General features: G+C 41.3%; 1 protein-coding gene across 1 annotated transcript in view; it reads left to right on the top strand.

Moving 5' to 3' along the window:
• Window positions 1-13,343, top strand: part of LOC126483852 (uncharacterized) — a 225,298-nt gene extending 211,955 nt beyond the window's left edge. The window contains exons 4-6 of the mRNA XM_050107071.1: window positions 944-1,084; window positions 7,464-7,592; window positions 12,994-13,343. Of these exons, the coding sequence (XP_049963028.1) occupies window positions 944-1,084; window positions 7,464-7,592; window positions 12,994-13,076 (353 nt within the window). The 3' untranslated portion in view covers window positions 13,077-13,343. The remainder of the gene's footprint in view (window positions 1-943; window positions 1,085-7,463; window positions 7,593-12,993) is intronic.
• Window positions 13,344-15,229: the final 1,886 nt, after the last annotated feature.

Raw genomic sequence — 15,229 nt, 5'->3', positions numbered from 1 at the left:
CCTCTTAGCACCTAGTGGTAGTTTCACTGTCCTCCTACCTCTTTCCATAAATGTTCACGACAGTACCACGTGAACATTCGACCAGATTCGCCGTTTTCTAGATACTAGTAAGCAAGCTCTGCGTACTATTAATCTGCCCGTTGTAGAAGTCGCTTATCTCACTGGATTTCACCATTTGCAGCCTATATCTTCACTAGGGTGATTCCACGTCCGTACCTGCTTGATTCCCTCGTCAATCCCTGCTCCACTTACATACTTTTGCCGGCCGCTGTGAGCGAGCGGTTCTAGGCACTTCAGTCCGGAACCGCGCTGCTGCTACGGTTGCAGGTTCGAATCCTGCCTCAGGCGTGGATGTGTATAATGTCCTTAGGTTTGTTAGGTTTAAGTAGCTCTAAGTCTAGAGGACTGATGACATCCGATGTTAAGTCCCATAGTGCTTAGACCCATCTGAACCATTTAAATACTTTTGTTACCGCGTCACGTGCCCAAAACGCCATCAGGCGGGGGGGGAGGGGGGGGGGCAGTGGTCATAGCGTTTTGGCTGATCAGTGTATTTGCAATTATGTACATTTCATCAGTTAAGTTTCATCTTACACCCTCCACAGTCTCACAAAACACAGCTTTGTTAAACCATCTCAACCTGACAATTGATCACTTTGTCTCAGTGTTTCTCCACAGTAGAAAGATCGTGTACTCATCTTCTGTACTAACAGTAAATCACAAGTAGCCTTACACGTCTGTGTGGTACAGTAACAAAGTACGAAGCGACTGCAGCGCCAAAGTTCTCAGACTCGTCATACACGCAGAACTACAGCAAGAAAGAAGGAAGCCCGTTATCACTGACGTGACAGCGGCGGCTTGATTTGTGAACTATGCAACCCGCAACAGCTGACTCGTACTCGGCCCGTTTCTGATCTCTGGTGGTGGTGTGTTGTGTGCGCAGCGCTGAAGCTGCGCTACCGCTGCGAGGAGCAGGTGCAGTGCGCCGGCGTGCCGCACGCCGCCTGCCTGCCGGACGAGCGCGGCTACCAGCACTGCCTCTGCAAGCCCGCCTTCGTGCTGTACGCCGACCGGTGCCTGCCCAGTAAGTCGCCGCACTGCTTCTCTTTACTTTAGTTTCACTGCTGGCCATTAAAACTGTAATACCATGTACTGTGAACACGGCGCCCATTGCTGCCGATTCCTTTGATGCGGCAGCAAAGAGAGACAAGCCAAACAGTGCTGTACCCAGCAAGACTGGACACCGAAGTGGCACAACGGTGGCAGTCGAGCCTCCGATTCTGTGTACAACATCTACATATATACTCCGCTAGCCACCAAGCGGTGTGTGGCGGAGGGCACAATTCGCCCGCCCCCCCCCCCCCCCCTCTGTTCCACTCTCGGATCACGAGAGGGAAAAACGACTAAATGAATTTTATCCATAGTGGATGCTGTCGAACTCCGTGACTGTTCCTTTATGGGGTTCTACAACCCCGGAAAAACGACTGTCTGAACGCCACAGTACGAGCTCTTATCTCCCTTATCTTTGAATGATGATCATTACGCGATTTGAAAGTTGGTGGTAATAATATATGCTCTACATCCTCGGCGAAGATTGGATTTCGGAATTTAGTGAGCAGCCCCTTCTGTTTAGAGCGTCGTCTATCTGCAAGTGTGTCCCATTTCAAACTTTCTATGAGATTTGTAACGCTCTCGCGATGGTTAAATGTAGCAGTCACGAATCTCGCCGCTCTTCTTTGGACCTTCTCAATCTCTTTAATCAGACCCAGCTGGTAAGGGTCCCATACAGACGAACAATACTCTAAGAATGGACGAACTAACGTATTGTAAGCTGTTTACTTTGTTGACGGACTGCATCGCTTCAGGATTCTACCAATAAACCGCAATCTAGAGTACGCCTTACCTGTTACTTGTGTAATCTGATCATTCCATTTGAGACCATTTCGAATAGTCACACCCAGATACTTGACTGATCTTACCGCTTCCAAAGACTGATCAGTTATTTTGTACTCCTGCACTAATGGGAATTTTCGCCTTGTTATACGCAGTAGGTTACACTTACTGATATTGAGAGATAACTGCCAGTCATCGCGATGATGATGTAAGTGTCTGGAGGCCCCGAGAAGGACGAATATTGCCAGATTGTATTCGTCATTGAAACAGGAGCCCAGCACCTTTCGTGATGAAATGGAAAGCCATTGGGTACCTGTGGTTTGCAAAGCAGGGATTTTGGCACTACTCGTCTCATTTCTAGCATGTTAAGGCCTGTGGTTGTGCGTTATCTTCGAGGTAATCATGACGTTCTCCTTCAACAAACTGCATGTTGCTCGTGCCGTCACAGCACATTCGATACAGAGACTGTTCGACTAGTGCACTGATAGGCACACTCCCCACTATTTTCATCCATTGAAAACATGTGCTCATGGGTCGCCGAAAGAGGGGCCCGCCAGCACCTGCCAGACACCAAGACTTTAGAACTCTAGCATAGAGCTAGAACGTGGTTGAACGACGTACCCCTATCTGCCATCTGGACTCATTGCCAATTAGACTCGGTACCCAGTCGGATTACAGTCACTGTTGCAGGCCAGTTGGAGTAGCCCTGTACACTAAATTTCGCATCCTGTGTACCCTAAAATCTTCTACGAATTTAATCGCGTATTCTGTGCACGCCCAATAAGCAAGTATTCCTTATTTGCTGTCCTTCTTGGTATTTTAGTTTTAATGGCCAGCAGTGTATCTGCAATAACCCACCTGCAGAACATAGTTACTCAGAATTACCATTGATCTCTAGGTTGTAATATGGCAGATTAGTGCAGTAGATCTAAGCTCTACAAATAAAGGTTTGACCTTTTATTAGAAAAACATAATGGCAACATGATCAAATTTATCCCTTCAAGATGGAGCTTCACCATTAATGGAGCAACTATCATTCTTCCATGACCATACTTTCCTTCAACCATATTCTCTGACGAGTCATTTATTATACAGGATGTACGAAAATTACCGTTACTGACTTCAAGAACTTGCCGATGGGAGTGAGTACATAACATTTTGAACAGGAACCCATGTCTCGATACATGCCGTTTCCCTTCTATTACGGTTTCAGTTCAGATGTTTAACTCATCCACTTCTGCTTCAGGAATTGAATTAGCCATGGCGCAGTACAATTATTAAGTAATAGTTAGAAAGAAATCATAACGAAACATCTAATTCTCATTCAAGTACATTTGTCTGTATTAATACTAAAACATTATATGTTTACATTATTCCAAAATAAAAAAGAACGCATCATACTGTACCTACGGAACAATACCGATGCATTGCAACAGCTGTGCCGAGCACCAACGTTGTTACAGACACTGTACCCACGAAGCATGTTGTGCAACACACTCTCCAGCCCACATGCTGTCTCTTCAGTTTCTAGTGCAGCAGACGTGGACGCTTTACGCATTTCAATTGAAACCATCGTAGAACAGGAACTGTACTTTTCCGGTCATGGGTTCATACACAAAATATTGTCTACTCACTCCCCTCTATAAATCCTAGAAATTTGTAACGGGAATTTCCGAACACCCTCTGTACAGTGATTTAAACTTAACTACGTGTTCTCTCTCTCTCTCTCGTCTAACACACACACACACACACACACACACACACACACACACACACACACACACACACATAAGCGCGCGCATAAAATTATTACAATTTTAGAAATTTTTCTTTGAGTAAAGGGGTTGTCAAGTACATAAGATTTCAGTTTACGTTCATTATTCCTTACATCAACGAGTAGATGGCAAAAGACTATTGTGACTGAATAACGCGTACCTTTCTGTAACACACTGAGGGTGAGTGAAATACAGCTGTTTCTGATTCTAGAATTATATTTGTGAGATTCATTCCTCAAAACAAATTCATGACTGATATATTCCGATACTAATGTCAGTATGGCCCGCCCGGTTAGCCGTGCGGTCTAACGGACGGCTTTCCGGATTCGGAAGGACCGTCTGGTCCCCGGCACGGATCCGCCCGGCGAACTTGTGTCGAGGTCCGGTGAGCTGGCCAGTCTGTGGACGGTTTTTAGGCGGTTTTCCATCTACCTCGGCGAACGAGGGCTGGTTCCCGTTATTCCGCCTCAGCTACACTATGCCGGCGATTGCTGCGCAAACAAGTTCTCCACGTACGCGTACACCACCATTACTCTACCACGCAAACATAGGGGTTACACTCGTGTGATGTGAGAAGTCCCGTGGGGGGGGGGGGGGGGGGGGGGTTTCCACCGGGGGCCGAACCGCACAATAACCCTGAAAGAGAGGTTCGGTGTGGGGCTGCAGAGGGCTGAAGTGGACTGCGGTAGTCGTCTTGGAGTTGTGGACTACTGCAGCTGCGGCGGGGACGGAGCCTCTCCGTCGTTTCTAGGACCCCGGTTAACATACAATACAATGTCAGTATGCCCTATAGGTTAAAGAGCTGTCTACGTGACATTTTAGACTGAACGCTACATACATTCTAAGATAAAAAAAGACAAGAAAACGACGCAACACGAAGGACTTATCCGAAAGGGACGGAAATCGGTAGATGTGATGTCTACGTACAGAGAAACAGGAACACATTGGTTGTCTTCCGTGGCATCCATATAACTGTGTACGACTTCGTACACAACTGTAACGATAGGTGTTCTACAGAGCGATGCGGCAACAGTCGCAGACATGATTAGCCAACAAGATAACACAGCAAACAGAAGATCTACTTAACTCGTATTTCTCGAAGTGAACGAAGACTCATTACAAATACGTAGCAAGAATCAGAGTCTAGCTGCCACACTGACAACAAGGAAGAGTTTCTCTCTGTACTAAAACATGAATACTGGAGCTGAAGATGCGACTGGATGGTGTCTGCATTGCTTCGTGGGACGATGTGGCTTCGAGCACAAGTTGGATGAGTCGCTGCCGCCGGCCGCTCTACACCACGGCGGCAGAGGGCGCTTGCAGTTCAGAGCCGCTGGTGGCGTTACTCATCGGGCGCACACCATTGGGTCAGCCAGATCCCGCGCGGCCACTATCGACTTCAGACATAAATTTGCATTTTCATTACCAACTGGGACGCCCATGGGGTGGTATCGATAAGTGATACCGCACTTACAGCACTGCAGTTTGTCGACGATATTCTATGCCCTGTTTTGTCGCCCTTCATGGCGCGCCTTCCTGGGCGTACATTTCAGAAAGATAATGCCCACAGGCACATGACTATAGTTTCTACAGCTTGTCGTCGTGGTTGCCAACCCTACCTTGGCCGGCAAGGTCGTCACATCTTTCCACAACTGAGAATGTGTGGAGCATTGTGGGCAGGGCCCACCAACCAGTTTGGGAGTTCGACGATGTAACGCGCCTATTGGACAGAATTTGGCACGATATGCCTCAGGAGAATATCCAGCAGCTCTAACAACCAATGCCAGGCCGAATAAATGCGTGCTGAAGGCCAGAGGTTGACCAACGCGTCATTGACTTGGTCAGTTTGTGACGATGTTTCTTTTGAATAAATGATACAATTTTCCTCAAATTTTAATAATTTGTATGTCCGTACCTGTACATCACATTTACTGATTTCCGTCTCATTCGGATAACTGCCTCGTTGTGTGTCGTTTGTTTTGTCTTAGAATGTATCTAAATATACGTTTATGCCCCAAAGATCGATGCAGCTCCATTTTCTGAGAAACTATTAGCTAATATAAAATTCTCAGGTTTATGGTTAAGTCAGTTGGTCGAATTTCTACGACGTTCCGACGATTTTTATTTTCGACGTTTTTCGGTGAGAAGTCGACGTAAGGCCCCTATGAACTTTTTCACAGGTGCCGGATGTGAGCCTTCTTCTCCTCCTCCCTTAGAAGATACCTACTTCTGTTATTTGGGAAATATGCTTCATCACGCCAGAGACAATTATTGTTCTACCTCTTTACTTTCTTAAGCGCTCACTGAGCGTCCGGAACTGCCAAACTACACTACTGGCCATTAAAATTGCTACACCAAGAAGAAATGCAGATCATAAACGGGTATTCATTGGACAAACATATTATACTAGAACTGACATGTGATTACATTTTCACGCAGTTTGGGTGCATAGATCCTGAAAAATCAGTACCCGGAACAACCACCTCTGGCATAATAACGGCCTTGATACGCCTGGGCATTGAGTCAAACAGAGCTTGGATGGCGTGTACAGGTACAACTGCCCATACAGCTTCAACTCGATGCCACAGTTCATCAAGAGTAGTGACTGGCTTATTGTGACGAGCCTGTTGCTCGGCCACCATTGACCAGACGTTTTCAGTTGGCGAGAGATCTGGAGAATGTGCTGGCCAGGGCAGCAGTCGAAAATTTTCTGTATCCAGAAAGGCCCGTACTGGACCTGCAACATGCGGTCGTGCATTATCCTGCTGAAATGTAGGGTTTCGCAGGGATCGAGTGAAGGGTAGAGACACGGGTCGTAACACATCTGAAATGTAACGTCCACTGTTCAGAACGCCGTCAATTCGAACAAGAGGTGACCGAGACGTGTAACCAGTGGCAACCCATACCATCACGCAGGGTGATACGCCAGTATGGCGATGACGAATACACGCTTCCAATGTGCGTTCACAGCGATGTCGCCAAACACGGATACGACCATGATGCTGTAAACAGAACCTGGATTCATCCGAAAAAAGGACTTTTTACCATTCGAGCACACAGGTTCGTCGTTGAGTACATCATCGCATGCGCTCCTGTCTGTGATGCAGCGTCAAGGGTAACCGAAGCCATGGTCTCCGAGCTGATAGTCCATGCTGCTGCAAACGTCGTCGAACTGTTCGTGCAGATGGTTGTTGTCTTGCAAACGTCCCCATCTGTTGACCCAGGGATCGAGACGTGGCTGCAAGATCCGTTACAGCCATGCAGATAAGATGCCTGTCATCTCGACTGCTAGTGATACGAGGCCATTGGGATGCAGCACGGCGTTCCGTATTACCCTCCTGAAACCACCGATTCCATATTCTGCTAACAGTCATTGGATCTCGACCAACGCGAGCAGCAATGTCGTGATACGATAAACCGCGATCGCGATAGGCTACAATCCGACCTTTATCAAAGTCGGAAACGTGATGGTACTCATTTCTCCTCCTTACACGAGACATCATAACGTTTCATCAGGCAACGCCGGTCAACTGCTATTCGTGTATGAGAAATCGATTGGAAACTTTCCTCATGTCAGCACGTTGTAGGTGTCGCCACTGGCACCAACCTTGTGTGAATGCTCTGGAAAGCTGATCACTTGCATATCACAGCATCTTCTGCCTGTCAGTTAAATTTCGGGTGTGTAGCACGTCATCTTCGTGGTGTAGCAATTTTAACGGCCAGTAGTGTAGATAACAAGTACGGCTTGGTGAAGTGAGAAACGGGCTGTGTTTAATGAGGTTGCCTCGTTTACAGGGGTGACGCTGCGAGACGCGTGCGAGCTGACGGCGCAGTGCGGCAAGAACATGGTGTGCGAGGCCGGCAGCTGCGTCTGCAAGGGGTTCGCCTACGAGCTCCACCGCCAGTGCATCGTCGACCCAGACGGTATGTTCGGGCTGCCATGCAAAGTACAGTTGTCAGGGAAACAATAAGTTGTCTCTGTCAGGCAGGGAACGATGACGTTTCTAAAGCTAGAAAAAATTTGTTCGTATTCAGCGCAGTCATCTTACAGGCCAAATCAGGCGAATGCGTTAGGTACCATAGCAGCTCGTACTTCATAATTGACGACATATCTCAGGAAACCGTGATCTTCGTTGGTATATTATTATTATTATTATTTAGTATTCTGCCTAATGGCTGGTTTGTGTCCTCGTACGGAGAATTTCTGATGCCAATGTTCCACGTCTTCTGCTTCTTCCTTCAGTGTGCTCTATCTCTTTCCATCTTCCATGTCATCCAGAAGCTCAATTCTTCTTCTTTCTGGTCCTACCATTCCTTTAATTATCCCGCCAATGACCTCGTGTATGAGCCGTCCATGTCTAAATATGTGTCCGATCCAGTTGACCTTCCTATGAAGAACTGTATGCAGAATGTCTCTCTTCCCTCCTAATCTCCTCAGTACAACGTTATTCGTCACCCGATCGGTCCACTTGATCTTCTACAATCTTCTCCAGCAACACATTTCAAAACTTTCAAGACTTTTTCCCTTTTTTCTCATGGTCCATGTCTCTCCTGCGTATAGCACAATGCTCCAGATGTAGCACTTCACCAGTTTCTTCCTTAATTCCAAGCTTAACTTCCTCGTCAGCAGATTCCTCTTTTTATTGAATACAGTTTTGGGCATAGCGATTCTTCCTCGAATTTCACTGTTGCATTGGGCATACTTTGTCACCGAATTTCCCGGGTACTTGGTATAATGAATGAAAAAGCCGTCTGAATCAATATTTTCAGATCTAAGATGGTGCAAGACATAATGAGTCAAGACAACATAAAAATTGCATAAGAATAACGCCATAAATAATACCGACAATGTTACTACAAATGTCATTAAAACAGCATGAACTTATTCTTATTTAGCGCCACAAGGTGCAGCTTAACAATAGTGGTTTGAATGTGACATAAAACTACGTAAGAGTGTAGATAGAATGCAATGAGGTAGGTTACATAGTCATGTGACATGCGCAAAAGTCGCTGATAGTGCATTGATTCAGTGCAAAGAAGATTCTTCCATCACAAAACAAAGAGAATAATTAAAATCAGAAATACGTTGACACAATACATGTCAGTATGAACGATATTTCACAAGAAAAAAGTAAAAAAAGGGTAACAAACAACATCACAATGAACTGCAGTATTCTCACAACACATCTAATATGCATATTTCATTTCTCCATGTGTTAAAACGCAATTTGAAGAACTTGCTTTCATGGCAAAATTAAAAAACTTAGGACTCTTTATTTGACATAAGATAAAATTGTTGAAGGAGTCTAGTTACAAAAGCAGCCAGAACATCCAGCAAACAATATTAGTACTAAGTATTAAAAAGGAGGTGGAACGTAGTAGTTGGGAGAAACAGAGTGGCCAGTATTGTGTGCCACTATTATATCAGTCACAGGTATTTTTTTTAAATCAACGCAAGTTTTTCAGGTTTTTTTTTAACAGATGGAGAACTCAAATTAATGCAAATGAGATTAGTTTGTTAACCTCGCACTTTCTGTATTATGACACATATGATGTACAATTTACTGTGGTGTTGTTTTCAAGACTTGATTTTTACTTTTATCTTGTAACAAATCATTCATATGTATTAATTTTACAGATTTTCGATTTTAATAATTCTCTTTATTTTATGATGGAAGTATGTTCTTTACACTGAATCAAAGTACCGACCATTAATTGCTATATATGTCATATGACTGGCTCTGTAATATTACCTAGTCCTTCCGCTCCACATTTTTATTTAGTCTTGTGCCACATTTAAACCACTACTGACAAACTGCACGTTACAGCACTAGGTATAGACATATTGTAAGGTTATTTGTCGAACCATTGTCATTAATATTTATAGTCCTATACTTGTGTAATACTTACGTTGTCGTAGCTCATTCTTATTTTTCCCTACTTGAAAGTTGACTACATTAGTCAAGTCGAGACTGGTCTTCAATTACAACAAAAAAATTATGATCCAGAAGATGCTTTTCATTCATTAATTCGTGCTTCAAATCCCTAAGTCTTCTCATATGAGGTGCATTCAAGTTCTAAGGCCTCCGGTTTTTTTTCTAATTAACTACTCACCCGAAATCGATGAAACTGGCGTTACTTCTCGACGTAATCGCCCTGCAGACGTACACATTTTTCACAACGCTGACGCCATGATTCCATGGCAGTGGCGAAGGCTTCTTTAGGAGTCTGTTTTGACCACTGGAAAATCGCCGAGGCAATAACAGCACGGCTGGTGAATGTGCGGCCACGGAGAGTGTCTTTCATTGTTGGAAAAAGCCAAAAGTCACAAGGACCCAGGTCAGGTGACTAGGGAGCATGAGGAATCACTTCAAAGTTGTTATCACGAAGAAACTGTTGCGTAACGTTAGCTCGATGTGCGGATGCGTTGTCTTGGTGAAACAGCACACGTGCAGCCCTTGCTGGACGTTTTTATTGCAGTGCAGGAAGGAATTTGTTCTTCAAAACATTTTCGTAGGATGCACCTGTTACCGTAGTGCCCTTTGGAACGCAATGGGTAAGGATTACGCCCTCGCTGTCCCAGAACATGGACACCATCATTTTTTCAGCACTGGCGGTTACCCGAAATTTTTTTGGTGGCAGTGAATCTCTGTGCTTCCATTGAGCTGACTGGCGCTTTGTTTCTGGATTGAAAAATGGCATCCACGTCTAATCCATTGTCACAACCGACGAAAAGAAAGTCCCATTCATGCTGTCGTTGCGCGTCAACATTGCTTGGTAACATGACACACGGGTAGCCATGTGGTCGTCCGTCAGCATTCGTGGCACCCACCTGGATGACACTTTTCGCATTTTCAGGTCGTCATGCAGGATTGTGTGCACAGAATCCACAGAAATGCCAACTCTGGAGGCGATCTGTTCAACAGTCATTCGGCGATTCCCCAAAACAATTCTCTCCACTTTCTCGATCATGTCGTCAGACCGGCTTGTGCGAGCCCAAGGTTGCTTCGGTTTGTTGTCACATGATGCTCTGCCTTCATTAAACTGTCGCACCCACGAACGCACTTTCGACACATCCGTAACTCCATCACCACATGTCTACTTCAACTGTCGATGAATTTCAATTGGTTTCACACCACGCAAATTCAGAAAACGAATGATTGCACGCTGTTCAAGTAAGGAAAACGTCGCCATTTTAAGTATTTAAAACAGTTCTCATTCTCGCCGCTGGCGGTAAAATTCCATCTGCCATACGGTGCTACCATCTCTGGGACGTATTGACAATGAACGCTGCCTCATTTTAAAACAATGCGCATGTTTCTATCTCTTTCCAGTCCGGAGAAAAAAAAATCGCAGGCCTTAGAACTTGAATGCACCTCGTACATGAAGCAGCTGTGTCGGCATGTGTGTTACACTGAAGAATATTTATCATTTTGCTTATCAAGCCGTCTCTCAAGCATGTTTCTTCATAGACTTTGTTTACTAAGTTTGCTTAGTAGTCCCTGCCAGCACGACCCATGACCTTCAGCAGATAAAATAGACTTCACCTGGTCTTTTCACACATTGCTTTGACTGATATTTTACTTGTTGGACCCATGTCTCGTCCGCATTAAAAATAATCAGTGCACAAAATCAGTTAGATTTTTTTCAAAATAGCTGACAAATTCATTTCATTTTTAATCAACATTCAACAATTCTGTATCTATACTGTATAACCTTTTCTTTGTAGTTAATTCTTCATGTGGAAAATACAGTACTTTTCCTTCTTGTACACCTATAGCACAAACTGTTTCTTACAATCGTTGATCTTTCAACAATATAATGTGCACATTCTTGATGTTTTTATTCTTGGTGCAAGGAATGCTGAGTTGTAAAGCACTGATAATATTTATATTTCTGCTGATATTGCTATAAGTAATGCTGTTGTCCAAGGGATACAGCCAAGTCATGGTATTTATGGCTGGAAGTAAATGTGGGCTCACAAGGTCTCAAGTAATTTCGGATGAGACAAGGGGAAGAGAGGTGTTGTGGGAATAGTCGCAGGGGCAGAGGGGCAGGGTGTGAACGTTCAATAGGGTTTTTGTGTCGATAATGAACCATTGATTCGTTAGTGGAGTTTCTACACAGAACTCACTAATGCACAATCTTTGTTTATTTCAGTTTATAAGAAGTCTGTGTAATGGAAATACTATACATAAAAGCAGTCTGTGGCCACTGGAACACAGTGCCTCAGATTACCCAAGTAATTCATATATGTGGTTCCACTCAATGAAGGACGAAGGTCCTCCAAAATAAGGTATAGAGAGATCAATAAAAGAAACAAATTATAGTTATATCTGCAACTTAAAACTCTTATTGCTTTCGTTTTCTGGAAAATTTTGGCTAGCTCATCAGTTGAAAGAGTAAATGGATCTTTCATCTTCAATCTTCTGTACTGTGTCAAAAATCAATATTGTGTAATCAAATAATAAGTCCTTAACCTTTCTAGAACATCTGGTGTCAGTTTTGCCACTCGAACTAAGATGACATACTGAATCTTTAAATAACTCGATGTTTTACATCCAGATTGCAGGACTACAATGTTTATTACTGCTGTATGATGATTTGGGTAACACAATTCTTTCAGCAATTCATATCCAACTGTCATAGGCTTGACATTTATTACTCTATGCCATGGTATTTTGAACTCTCTTTTTGTGTCCAATGCATATATTTTTTTTCCAAGTCATATGTGTGGATGTGGCTATTTTCCATTTTCTGCTAGTGTGTAATATAGTCACCCACTGGTAATAGCAATATTGCAAACATTTATTTTTGTTTTTATTTTTTTATTTATTGTACTGTACATCATTAAACTCATATGTTAATCTTACTAATATAATTATTACTGTTTTGTATTTTTTTATTTATTGTACTGTACATCATTAAACTCATATGTTAATCTTACTAATATAATTATTACTGTTTTGTATTTTTTTATTTATTGTACTGTACATCATTAAACTCATATGTTAATCTTACTAATATAATTATTACTGTTTTGTATAGCTGGTCCTATCAATTTAGAGCAGCTTGCATATGCGGTGTTGTAGATGTTTGTGTTGTCCAGTGAGGGTGAGGAACTACTACATGAGAGGATGTTAAAGGAAGAAACAGATTTTGCAGTTATCTCTAAGTAACAATATCAGACAATGCAAATTTGAAAAGAATGTCATATAGTAGAAATAGAAACCTATACTAAATCACAGCAGCACATTTTTATAAGAGTGTTATAAAGATTCCATCTTGAAATGACTTACCTACTTTGTGCTCTTTTTTGTTTCAGATTATGTCGGACTAGACAGTTCAAGTAATCAACTGCTGTCTTCACTTTTCCTGATATTAGTCTCTTTACTTCCACTATTGTGATGCAGTAATGTTTCCCAGCACTGGAAAGTGAGATAAATCAGTGTACAAGAATGCTCCAAAATGTTGTTTGAAATTTTGTGGATGCACTGGGAAGAATTTGGACTATTCAAAGTGTTTGGTGTGATACAGACTTTTTTATTGGCTCTGAGTTTAACAGAGCATGTAACTGTTGTTTGTAAAGAAATATGTGTGATTTGTATATTGTCACAAAGTTTATAGCCACGTATTTGTTACTAGTCACTGCCACAAACCACAGAATAAATATACTTCTAGTTTTTCTACACAAAATTGTACATTTTGTAATGGAGTTGTAATTCAAACTGATATTACCCACAACAAATAATATTTAATTTAATTGCATGAATAAAATATGTAGCTCAATGCAACTGAAGTTGTCTGTTACTATTAATAGGTGTTATTATATCACTTTTGTTGTTGCTCAGTTTTTTATTTTTCATAATTTTATTCAATCAATATTAGTCATCATCTATTTATCACTTTGGTCCAACTTTATATCTATCATGTAGCAATTACCTTATTTATTATAGATGCCTTTTTGTTTCTTTTATATTGAATCTATCATTTTCATAAATTCTTTCCCATTACATAAATCTTTTTTATGTAAACACTGAATAACAGATTTTCATTTTCAGTGTTTTCACCCCTCATGTTCTAGTTGTGATACCAAAGTATGTAACTATTTTGACAATATGCTAGTCCATTCCAGAAAGATATTTTCCTTTGTCAACTAATTTTTTCCTGATGTATAGAAGGTGGTGCTTCACCAATGTCCCATTGCTACACTTAGTAGTTCAGTTTCATCTCTGTTAGAATTAAGTTCTTGTATTCACTGCTAATTATTGCATGTATACTTCTTATTTCTTTACATTCTCTCCTGTATGCCTTCTTTTGTTACTGGTATGTTTAAGCTTGTTATTGATGTAGTCATGTGTTTATGAGAATGGTTCCATGTACATGTTTATCATTTTCCTGATAAAAATTTTGTGTTTGATCAAATTTTTTCACGACAAAGTAACATTGGGCCTCAGAACAAATTTATTGAGCTGATCTTCTTGCATAATCAAGACTTGAATAGCTACTGACAGCAGATCACAAAAATATTACTGGTGGTAATCTGCTCTTAGAACTTGCAGATTTTCTTTATTTTTGAGAGATCTAATCATTCTTGTGACTTATTCAGCTTGCTTCAAAAATTCATAGAAAAATAGGCTTTAGGGTATGAGGGAACCAAATGTCACAAATTTGTTTCCAATTATTTGTTTATAAAATATTTTACATAATAAGGACAAGTCTGTGATCATTTGAGTCATTATCAATGCTTATTTAAATACTGTAGAAAGTTAGTTTTATTTCTACAGTAAATAAAGGGAACAAAATTCATGTATTGCAACAAATACTCAGTGTTAAATTTAAGAAGTTAGAATTTGTAAGAAATCGCACATTTCAGTGTGATGTTGACAAACTGATCTAAGGAAATATATGGAAAGAAATACTATAAATCATACACAATATCAAATGGTGGATTCATTATAATTTAAAATTATTGCGTTTTTGCTATTTCTGTGCCTATGCCTTTTACAAATGTCTTCCTTTTGATATCTAAAAAGAAAATTATATTTGATTTGTAAGTGATAAATAAAACTGCAACATCTAAAATTATGAAATAAAGTTAGTGGCAATATCTTGTAATTATAACTGTAGACATGTTGCACCTAGGTATTTGTAAGCTCAAGATTATTATTTTGAAGATTAGTGTTATCAAGAAAGATAATTTATCATATAGACAGCAGTGGACTATGTAAAATTATTGAACCACACCTCCTACACATTCTGTATATTGTTGTGTATCCACTACTTGATAATTTCAACAAGTACAAATATATTTATTATATGCTAGTTGTAAAAATGTTTTGTATCATTTCTGTCATATTCTAGAAGACAACCTAATATTATAAATATTACATAGGATTAAAAAAATTTAAATCATCATTTGAAAAACTCTCTCTATGACTATGAAACTGATTTATGATGTTAGACTTTCTCTCTATATTCATGCTTCAATGGAACACATATTTTCTATCTTTGAATGACTTCGAAAAGATTGCAATTGTAGAGGTTTGAATTACAGCTGC

This window comes from Schistocerca serialis, chromosome 1, assembly GCF_023864345.2.
Source record: "Schistocerca serialis cubense isolate TAMUIC-IGC-003099 chromosome 1, iqSchSeri2.2, whole genome shotgun sequence".
NCBI classification, from domain to species: domain Eukaryota; kingdom Metazoa; phylum Arthropoda; class Insecta; order Orthoptera; family Acrididae; genus Schistocerca; species Schistocerca serialis.
Note: the sequence above shows the minus strand (reverse complement) of the source record. Positions and strands in the feature narration are given on the sequence as shown.